Here is an 11,575-nt window from a genome sequence, read left to right on the forward strand (position 1 = left end):
GCGAGACTCTCAAATATCGCATTAATGTCAATGACTTTATCCAGAGGAGGGGGTGATGGGGGGGCCGCGCTTTGAGGCCCGCAGTGCTTCTTCTTACAGCTCACATCATAGGAGCTCCCTGTGGATATTACTGTACAAGTTCACAAGACTGAAGAGTTGTGAGACACCCAGTAACAGAAGTCTAGATTCAGTCTCTGAGTATCAAACAGTATCATATTTCTCTTTAATTACCGCTACATAACTTATAACTGCCTGCCCCATGTTTCAATACCACAGAAACAGCCATAATAATGATAATGTCAGCCATAGTTTCAAAGATGTACTTCACAGAGAAGAAACTGCCCTCTGAAAGTAGTTGAAAAGTAGACCATTTCAGACTGATGAATCACTTCTGCTTCTTAAGACAGAAACAAAGAAACCAGCTTTACAGAAAGAGTTCAATATTTTGGGAACTAGACTCATTCGCTTGCTTGTCTAAAATTAGATGAGAAGAAGAACATTAAATATAAAACTACATCCAAATAATGACAAATAATACTTCAGAAGCACACACAATCTGTGATGAAACAGATGAATCAGCTCGACAGCAGCTCTTCTTCTTCAGACCGCCAGTGGGCTTATTATCTATAACTGGCTCAGAGGGGAAAACATGTGATGTCAGTGCTTGCATGTCACCAAGGATATAAAAAACGTAACTTTACCTGCCTACTTCTTATTTGATTTTTTATTTGTATTATTAGTATAGTGTTACTACTAATCTTATCCCTATGAATAGTCAAATGTGTTTTTTTTATCTGATACATGTAGCATTGGAGCACCTGTTCTATGCTGTTCTATGTACAGATGTTTGTTTGTACAACCTTTTTCAATAAAGTTTAAAAAATAAATAAATAAATAAAATAAAAAACGTAACTTTGTTCCTTTTCTTTAAATCTATGTCCGCACATGAAACTACTGTATTAACATTTACATGTTATGGCCCACAGAAGTCCTGAGCTAATGAACTCCCACCATAAAACCTGTAAGGAATAGTTGAACTAAATAAACAGAACTCGCTCCCTGTTGCCCCAAGATATTCTTATCTTAAGATCGCATCATTCAAATGTCACTGTTTACAATCTCGCCAGCAAAAAGAGACAACAAAGTGTCTATGACTTTCTGCAAAAGTTAGAGGCAGCCCAGACACACAACACCCTGACTGAAACAGTATATGAATAGGAAATCTGACTTTTGTGATGTTTTTCCAATTTATCATACATCAAAATAGCACAGCACTGAAAAACGTTGCAGCAACAACACTGTAAGGACTGAGATTTCTACTGTTCATCAACTTAAGAGAGATGTAGTAGGTCACATTTTAGCCATGCTAGAGTGATGACTTTATGGATAGAAATGTTGGTCTGTCATTGACTCTGATGGATAGCAATGAAATCTGGTGTGCACATTTTGGTATGTTCTGCTCTGTGCACTGTGACAGCTGTCGTGACCAATTGACCACTTTGTTGTAAGACCATCATGATTCAAATTTGTCCAATGTTTTGGTTTATATCCAAATATCTGCAAAACTAAGTCATAACAGTCGGCCTCACCTGCAAATGTTAGCATGCTAACACGCTACACTAAGATGGTGACGTTTGTTCACATTATACCTGCTGTTGTCATTGTGACCATGTTGTCAAGCAGGTGTTAGCATTTTTCTCAACACACCACTGTGGCTAGTGTCACATGGTCGTAGGCTCTGGCTCGTCTTTTAATTTGGTTCACGAATTGAGCCTTTAAAAGGTGCAGTGTGTAGAATTTAGACAGATAAACAGACAGAAATGGAATATAATATTCAAAAGTATGTTATAATTTGTGTACAATAAGAATCTTAGAATGAACCCTTTATATCTACAGAGGTAGTGGGTCTTCTTCTACCTACCTACCTTTCTACGGTAGTCCAGAACTACAGAACAGGAAACCATCTTTCAAGTGTGACTTTCACGTATTCAGCAGGTTTCCCGGCCACCATGGGTTCTCCTACATGCTTGGAAGGGGAGAATGAGGGCAAGGAGATGCAATTTCCAACCTTATCAGTAGATGCCACTAAATCCTACACAGTGGTCAATCAAATATCACAATACCAAATATAAATAATTCAGTTACTGCTGTGTATTTGTACAGTTTCTCCAAAATTATGCTGCGCAACCACAGGAAGGTTTTATCACAGCAGAATGTAAGCTCTCTGCAAATGACACCGTATCCCAGGTGAAAGACAAGGATTTTTTTAATCTGCAAGGCCCTGACTTCATCCCCCACTGTAGTGACTAATCTAATTGGAGCCAACACAGATTCCCAGCTGTGTGGTGCTGCCAAAGTAAGAGAGCAGATGTAGATTTCAGGGAGATCTTCATAAATCAATAGTCAGTCACAGACAGCTTTACTTCCCGTCTATCCATCTGGGCACTCACACCGTAGTCTTGTTAGTATGCTCAACTCATAATTCATCACCTCAGTGCTGATGGCAAAAAACAATTGTTACTATTTTTTCCTGTCCAGCCAATGGGCCTGTATCCACTCTGCTATTGAACTAGGCTAAGAGACTATGTGGAAAGTATGCCATTGGGGTTATCAAGCCCACAGCCTCTACACAAGGCTTAGAAACAGACTTAGATACAATGTGACTAAACAAGGACAGTGTGCAGTTCACTTCATTAATGTTTAGAACCTTTCAACTTGAATACCTGTAAAAATGTACACTGAGAAAACTGGTAAAATTCTGTTTTTCAAGGCAGAGACCAAATGCGTCTTTTTGCGTCATCAGACCAAATGATAACATCAAGAGTGAACATATAGATGCCAAATAAATTCTTTACTCTGATATTCACCCTGTGTGGAAATTATTTAGAAGCTCCTGTATTGAGCAGACAGTGTTGATTATTCAAGTATGAATTATTCAGCCTTTTAACGATTCAATGAAATATAAATGACTCCAGTCAATAGTTGCCAACACTCAAGAAGACTTTAGACTCCCTTTGGGGGGATTTCAGAACCAGTGATGGGTTGCATCTTATATGGCAAACCACAAAATGACACCAAAGTTAAATCTTCAGCTGGCATGCTGAATCAGCACAAGATGCACATCACCCTTGACCACAGCATCATCTTAGGTATTGTTTGGCAATACTGTGCAATTATGAAATGGTATGGGGAGAAGATATTTTGTTGTTGTTGTTTTTTTAAATCAGTCACAATAATAAATCAAAAAATATTTTTGCACATTAATTTGCAGTAATAATTGTGGTTTTATGTATCCCTTGTGAAGGAGTGTCAAAAGAAGCTGGAGCACAAACTGGGTCTGGATTCTTACCTGTTAAAACCAGTCCAACGCCTCACCAAATACCAGCTGCTGCTTAAGGTTAGACAGAGAGTGACTTCCTATGACAGCCAGACACAAACACACAGTCAGTCATCCACAATGATGTATGAGTATTTCCATTTTACAATATGATTTCCATGCCTTTTTTGACATGAGAATATGAGGTAGTGTGCTGCTGATGAGTTTTATATTAGCTCAATCTAACAGCAAGCAGCAAATGGCTCCGGTTACCCCAAAATAATTTTGGCAGAAATAAGTTGCCACAAATGCTGTAAATGCATGATGGTACTTGTGGGGTTACATCCTTGTTATTTTGTATGTGTGTGTGTGTGTGTGTGTGTGTGTGTGTGTGTGTGTGTGTGTGTGTGTGTGTGTGTGTGTGTGTGTGTGTGTGTGTGTGGGTGTGCGTTTGCGTGTCTGTGCTGATTCATAACATTGCATATAGGACCTATTAATATATAAGTCATGAGGAAAATTGTTATAGGATTTACATCATTAGAATTTTGTAAGACTTTGGCACACTGAATTATTAAATTAAATTACTCTGAATGTAAAATATAGAGGAGAGTAAAAGAAAGACTGTATTAAATATATCCACGTCTCACACATAGCACACCCTAAACAGTGTGTCACTTCACTGCCTCTGATACTTGAAGTCGTTTTTTTCTTCAATAAACATAGATTTGGATTTATTTTTCCTCAGTTGGTAATGCATTCAGTCTCTGCTGCAATAATAAATAATGTGCCACATGATCCCCCCACCAATCTCCATTACTGTCCTGTTGTGTTGTGTTGAATGACTAAGGTGTGTGTACGCCATCTTGTGGTGAAAAGGCCAAAGTGTGTTTTATTAAATAATTTCTTTTGACTAAGACACTACACTGTTCTGGGGAGTACTGCTAAATAGTAAAACCCTCCACCCACCAAAAAAGCAAGATTCATCATGAAAAGCACGACTTCAGTTAACTTCATGTATTGTATTCCACAACCATGATCAGATTAATTTAAGGCTGATATGAGTCAAGATGATCTTCTCATCTCATCATCTATACTACTGTAGTTTAATCTCTTTCAAAATGGGGAAACTTGAAATTTAAAGAGACATGTTTAATGTCCACATATGTCATAAATAAAGTAAAATATGACCATTATAATAACATACATAATTCAAGCTACATAAACAGAAGAATACATTGTATTATGTTTCTATTTAAAATCACACAAGTTGACTAAAATGCTTTGTTTTACTTTATATTTAACAAGGCAATCCATCTGTGATAACGACATAGAAATAATGCATGTAGTTTGGTTTATGGCTTATTTATAATGATGACACGATGCCATGTTTTTGGTCTGTTGAGTAAATGGTAACAGCTCAGCCTAATGGTTAAGAACTGGAGCATGAAAACAGACCCTGGAAGGTTACAATCAGGGCATACGTTGTCATAGAAACAAAAAGGTTTTTAGGAAACCTGTTGGGAACTTCCTGTGAGCTCTGTTATTGGAGAAGAAAAATGTGGATTTAGATTTAAGAAGCCCTGTTAACTGGCTAATCCTCCATTCTACCCCACTGTTTGGTAATATACAAATAAGCATGTGTGTAACAATCTAAAGGAAATTCCCAGAGTCTACCCCCACATGGGGATGTCGACACAGTGAGTCAGAATGTTTTTCTCTGAGCAAACATGCAACTTATTGTGAGTGTACATGTACAAACACAGTTCTGTACTTTGGAGTGATGGCCGAGTGTGTGTCTGTGGGGATATCACAGTGCCGTCGAATGGCACCAGTCTTTTTGTTTTGCCTAAATTTGCTGCTTTCACACTTTCATCTGGGTACTGGAGGTATTATATGATTCTTTATCACTCTTATAAGTAATTTTTCTGTGACTTTCGGTTTATTTCAGCTGCTGAGCCGACAGTAAGGGGGCTGATAGTACATGTACATGTTTTATTTACTTTTTCACATACTAAAAGAATATTAATATACTTTTACAGATTTTGTTATAACTTATAAAGAGAAGACAGCTATTTAAACATGGACTCTGTAACTTAATTTCCCCTCTGGTCAGCAGGCCCAGTGTTTCTGTCTAGGCAAGCAGCCGACAGGGTTTTACAGAGACACAAACGCTACAACACTGGTGTGTTTGAGGAGCTGCTGGAAGGCAACTTGGAGAGAGAGTGTATAGAGGAAGTATGTGACCTGGAGGAGGCCAGGGAGATATTTGAGGATGATCAAAAGACAGTGCGTATCATGCTATTTTTTTTATCACTTTATACTATCTTCGTTGCCTGAATTTATCACAGGCTTTACTTTGTATTTTAGATGGAGTTCTGGGCAGGATATATAGGTAAGAATGTTTAATAATTGACTTCTAAAACAGACAGAAAATATCAGAAATGTTGCAGTGGTAGTTTTGTCCTTTTTTTTGTCTTATGTGTATGTTTCTTACCATCATTTTCTGACTCCTGACAATATTAACCTGTGTGCATCATATAACATCTGTTTATGGATTTCGCTCAACAAGACTTCTGCTTCCAGAGTACTTTATCTTCTAAGACATTTCTCAAGCTTTTGTGTACAGTAAAGATATTTCTGCTTCATCTTTCTTCTGTAAAAACATTGCTCTAGAAAAAATGATATTAGATGGCTGTATGTTAAGGCACTGTGTTTGGATTTCCTCAGATGGCAACCAGTGTAAATCAAGCCTGTGTCTAAACCAGGGTTCATGTAATGACCATATTGGCCACTACACATGCACATGTCTGTCTGGCTTCACTGGAAATAACTGTGAGATTGGTAAGCTTGAAAGTTTGAAAATACGATTAAAAGAAATCAAATTGTGATGCTACATGACCCTAATTTGCTGAGAACATGAGATCTGATGAGATCTCAGTTTCACAGAATAAACAGATGCCTTTTTGTCTGTTTTTTATAAAGAAAACCAATGGCTCATATCCAGCATCAGTTCAGTTTTAGATTCTAAAATTAGATTGTTTCTCAGTTTGGATTTTCTAAAAACAGCAGCCAAAGTGCCCTCTATGTGAGAAGTGACTGCATTTACCAGAACACACTTTTATTTGACAGGGCACTAGGTGCCAGTAACCACTCAGATAAATCATGCAGGTTTAACACTTCACATAACAAAACACAAAATAACTTATAATGCATGTTGTTGTTTACATGTAATGAAATGATTGGTTTGATTTTTTTTCTCAGTGATAGCAAAAAGGTGTGATGTTAACAATGGGGACTGTATGCACTTCTGTGAATCAATGGGAACCTTTGGAGCAAAATGCTCCTGTGCAACAGGATACAGGCTGATGGAAGATGGGGTCAACTGTGAACCAGAAGGTAGCAATATATTCTTAATGACATTTCTGATACATATTATAATAATTTCCTTTAATTCTACAGGATGTTTAATATTACTCTACTTTTCTCGCATTACCAGCTGAATTCCCGTGCGGCCGAACTGCTTTGACAACATTAAGTGCAGCATCTTCAAGGTCTCTCCTCCCTAGGGAGAATGCAAGCCTGGACAACACCACTTCACTGACCAACATCAGCACCACTACATCCTCTCCTTCAACTCCAGCCAGTACTACAGAGTCTTTTCCGGCCACAAATGAGCCTGTAGAAAACCGACCCAGAACAAAATTGCCATCATGGGTGTACGACGAGGCTAAGTTCCCTGCAGTAACGCCACATAAACGCATTGTAGGCGGTGAAGTGGTTATCCCAGGAGAAATCCCCTGGCAGGTACTGTATTAGAAGTAGGCCTTGTTAATGCATGTGGTTCATTGTTACAGGATTACAAGAGAGGAGAGAAAGAGCAGTATGATCAGTTCAGTTCAGTTCAGTTGCATGTGGTTCATTGTTACAGGATGACAAGAGGGAAGAGAAAGAGCAGTATGTTCAGTTACTTGTAGCTACTCCATAGACTGTATAAAAACAATGGATAGCCATGTCACCCACAGGTTTGTGGACTCGCATTTGGACTGCTGCCATCTTAAGTTTTTGAAGCCAGAAATGATAAGAAGTGACCATATTTTGACAAGGGTTAGCTGGGAGGGTGTCTATGTTCCCACAGCCCTTTGTTCCCACAACCCTATGTTCCCCCAGTTTAATGATAAAATAAAGAATTTAACCTTTCAAGCATTTTCATAGATGAAAAACAATAACACGTTATGTGCATTAGGGACTGGCCATACCTGTGCTGTGGGAATGTAGTCCTGAAGAAAAAGGGCTAACATAGGGCCTAATTACATGGTACATGTGGGAATAGGACTGACCCCGGTGGGGGAGACCATTACGCTAGCTGGTAGGGAGGGTCTATGTTCCCACAGCCCTATGTTTCCCTAGTTTAATAATAACATAAGGAATTTCATCAGTCTTACGAGCATTCTCATAGATGAAAATCAACAACACGTTATGTACATTAGGTTGGCCATACCTGTGCTGTGGGAATGTAGGCCTGAGGAAACATAAGTTTTCTATTTTTTTTCTTAGAAATGGGGGAACATAGGGCTGTGGGAGCATAGAACTGACCCCGCTGGAGGGGCTTGTTTAGCACGGCGCATTTACAGTCTATGATCAACTGTGATAACGCTAACACTACTTTTCACTAGCGAGAAACGAACTTAAAACCATTATAACAAAATCAACTCACCAAAAAACGGAATATCTGACTCCTTAGAGGATCTTTTAGTACAGCCAAGCGCTGAAGAAGACTATTTTAGGCAACCAAAATGTTACAATTTACTTTCACAATGAACTGAAAACACACCTGTAGATCTGGGGTTAGACCATGGTGGCTACTTGACAATCATAACGTAGCCACGTCTTAAATCATGCCCTATATTAACACATTTAAGTTAAATTTGATCATAATTTACAAAATGAACATCATGCTCTACTGAAGAAGACCTGAAACTAGTGATTGAAACCATACTGTGGTAATAAATCAGGTGAGAAGTAGGGTCAGTCGGACTTCTCTTTAGACCCAGTGGAGTTTCCCCCTGCTGGTTATTAGATAGAATGCAGGTTCAATGCACTTCAGCATTGGCTTCACCTTTCAGACCAAGGAGTCTATATGAGATTATCATTATTATTATTATTATTCTTAGTATAGATTCCTTGTTTTGGACTACCTGCTTAAGATATTGACAGATGTATCCTCCCCTTTCTGTCTAGGTTGGCTTGATAGCGCATCCCAGTGATCGTTTGTTCTGTGGGGGCTCAATTCTCAGTGAAAAATGGGTTATCACTGCTGCTCATTGCCTGGTGGAGGCACATGGCCCCTTTTTCATCAGAGCAGGTAAGACACAGTGGCACAGACTAGTTTTACCTCTGCTGAAGCATGATGGAGTAGCTCCATATAAGGTTTTGAGTGTTGCAGTTTTAAAGTAATCCTTGATTTCATTCAAAATGGGACATGTTTATGCTGTCTGTTTTGGGGCACCCTACTTCATGTTTTGTTTAGTAGACAATCTATTACCTATCATTGGATTGCTGATATCTGTGTCCTGTCTACCTGCAGGGGAGCATAATATTTACACCAGAGACGGCACAGAGCAGGATCATGATGTGTTGGAGCAGCACATACACCCACGCTACAACATCAGTGTAAGCTTGTACAACCATGATATTGCCCTACTGTACCTCAAAAGCCCTATCACCTTCTCCACAACAGTGAGGCCCATCTGCATAGGACCCAGGGTCTTCACTGAAACTCTAACAAGGGAGTACTCTCCAGCAACAGTCAGTGGCTGGGGTCGAACACGTTTCCTTGGAGCCACAGCTAAAACACTGCAAAAGGTTGAGGTTCCCTTCACAAGTCGGGCAGAGTGTAAGCGCAGCAGCAGTTCCAGGATCACTCCCTTCATGTTTTGTGCAGGGTACTATGATGAGCCCAAAGATGCCTGTCAAGGAGATAGTGGAGGTCCTCATGCAAACAGTATTCATGACACATGGTTCCTGACAGGAATTGTGAGCTGGGGGGAAGAATGTGCAAAGGATGGGAAATATGGCGTATACACCAGGGTGTCCCTTTACTACAGCTGGATACGCCATGTTATGGGAATAACTAAATACAGGTTGGCATTTGATGTGGAAGACCCTGATAATTGAATTTAACAATTCTAGATTTGAAATATATAACTGGTTTACAGAGGAGTTGTGTCATGTCAAATGAAGTATCCATTTTTGCTTGATGCTGGTTTAAAAATATATAAATATACAAAAAATCACAAGATGGTTTGACTTGTATGTTTTTAAAAGAACTTGGCCGACAATTCTTCAATCTGATGGTGAAACTCTCGCACAGCTGGTAGGTCGTAGACACTCTGCAACATACAGTGTGTCTGTACCAGTCAGTGTCTTTTAAAGACACTGCCCAAGTGGCAACTCTTGGATGCTGTTGCTCTAAAAGATGCATGTGTGTAAGACCGATATTTAAGAAACACAATTTGTTAATGTATAATTTACAGTGATTGTATTCCACAATTGCAGAAGTAGTAAAACATTATATCGCAGAATGTTTAAGTTTGAAAGACACTTTCATGATTTAGTATAATTTAATATTGTGTATTAAACGAATAATGAAGATCAAAATGATAACATCAAATTCCTGTCACACCTACAATGCACTGTATACATCAAAACACATCACTCCCATCTGCTGGTAAATAAATGTTTTACAAGCAGTGGTATTCAATAGCAGACACACAAAAAAGAAGAAGGAATGTTCTCACCAAAAACTTCACAAAGAGAAAAATCTGTACAATTTTATTGTTTGAGTGGGCGTTCATTTAAACAAGAAAACTGGGGAATTAGATTAAAGCGCGGTGTATAAAACAAGTGTGCAGATTTTCTTTCCAATCATCAAATGTACAACCTTCTTGTCATATCACCATGTTAAAACAATAACTATTAAACATCTTCAGTTATCAAAACAAATCTCAATAATTTCAATAAATATATATATTTTTTTACTTGATCATTTTAGCAGAACTGATGCTGTACAAAAAACAAAAAGAAAAGTTTAGAACAGTGACAGTCTATCAATACAAACCTGCTCATTGTTGAGGTGCCATGCATTTTCATTTTAAAGAAACATTCAGCAACAAGTTTAGGCTACTTGGCTCAACGGGATACATAATATTTCAAGCAATTGTTTTGTTTGTTTTCCACACTGGAAAATCTGTGCAAAATCTGCAGCTTTTTGGATTGAAGTTACAACTAAAACCATCTAATTTTGTCATATAAGCATAAAAGACAAATAAAGGCTGTGTTGTGCAGTGATGTGAGGCCCATGTAAATATATGGAAACGTAATTTCATCCGGGGCTGCACAGATACCTCACAATATGAAGGAACAACATGACAGCAAAATAAATAAATTAACAACATAGGAAATGTGTAGTGCGAAGCGGCCCCTGCTGCTTTCTAGACTCATTTCCATATCAAACGTAACGTATCAAAGGCAGCCCTCCGACTGGGGCCTCGATTTGATGTGGTAAACTCATATAAGTCTGCAATCAATATTTAATTAAGCGTTCGACACAGAGCTGGTATATTTCATGTTGGCTGTATGATCCCTTTTAATGGGGAACCCAAGTCTAACTGAACGGTAATGGTGAGGAGGAAACAATCTGCCTTTGTGATGGAGGGGCACACAGACCATCATCTCTCTCTCTCTCCTTCTCTTACCCTACCTCACCTTCACTTCTGTACACCGTGACTGACAGTCGGCTCACAAAAGATCCTGAAGAGAATGAAGGTGTTTGGTGCTCTGTGGCGTGTGCCTCCCATTTGTCTACAGCACACACTCAGAAATACACTGCCATCAATCTTCATCATGTCTGCCTGTGTCTTACATTACCATCACATTACTGACATGTCAACTGCTGCCTGCATGCAGAGGGGTATGTCTCCCCTGCCTCCCAAACATATCATACACTCAAGAGTAAACAAAGGAAATAACAGCATGAATCAGGGGAAATGCACAGTAAGAGAAGTAAAGCAGCAAGCAGAGAACACATTCACTTTTTCCATCCATTGTCCTTCCACCTTATTAAAGTGCCTGTTGAACATTTGTGAGGTCAGGTTAAAGCATAAACAGAATTTTCAATACTGCAAACAGTACATACAAGAGAGGAACGACTCCAAAAGAGCAGGAATAAAAAGGCATTATGGCATGGCACATTTTGGCATT

The 11,575-nt window shown here is 38.9% G+C and overlaps 1 protein-coding gene across 2 annotated transcripts; it reads left to right on the forward strand.

Moving 5' to 3' along the window:
- Window positions 1-5,049: 5,049 nt before the first annotated feature.
- f9a (coagulation factor IXa) lies at window positions 5,050-9,612 on the forward strand. 2 transcript variants are annotated; one of them, XM_062425914.1, is made up of 8 exons: window positions 5,050-5,202; window positions 5,430-5,602; window positions 5,684-5,708; window positions 6,044-6,157; window positions 6,578-6,712; window positions 6,813-7,120; window positions 8,555-8,678; window positions 8,901-9,612. In XM_062425914.1, the coding sequence occupies exons 1-8, from the start codon at window positions 5,097-5,099 to the stop codon at window positions 9,488-9,490; spliced, it is 1,575 nt and encodes a 524-aa protein (XP_062281898.1). In that variant the 5' UTR covers window positions 5,050-5,096; the 3' UTR covers window positions 9,491-9,612. The 2 variants fall into 2 exon arrangements, with proteins under 2 accessions (XP_062281898.1, XP_062281899.1); XM_062425915.1 differs by having other exon boundaries at window positions 5,056-5,202; window positions 5,433-5,602.
- Window positions 9,613-11,575: the final 1,963 nt, after the last annotated feature.

Source organism: Scomber scombrus, chromosome 9 (genome assembly GCF_963691925.1).
Source record: "Scomber scombrus chromosome 9, fScoSco1.1, whole genome shotgun sequence".
Lineage (NCBI taxonomy): Eukaryota > Metazoa > Chordata > Actinopteri > Scombriformes > Scombridae > Scomber > Scomber scombrus.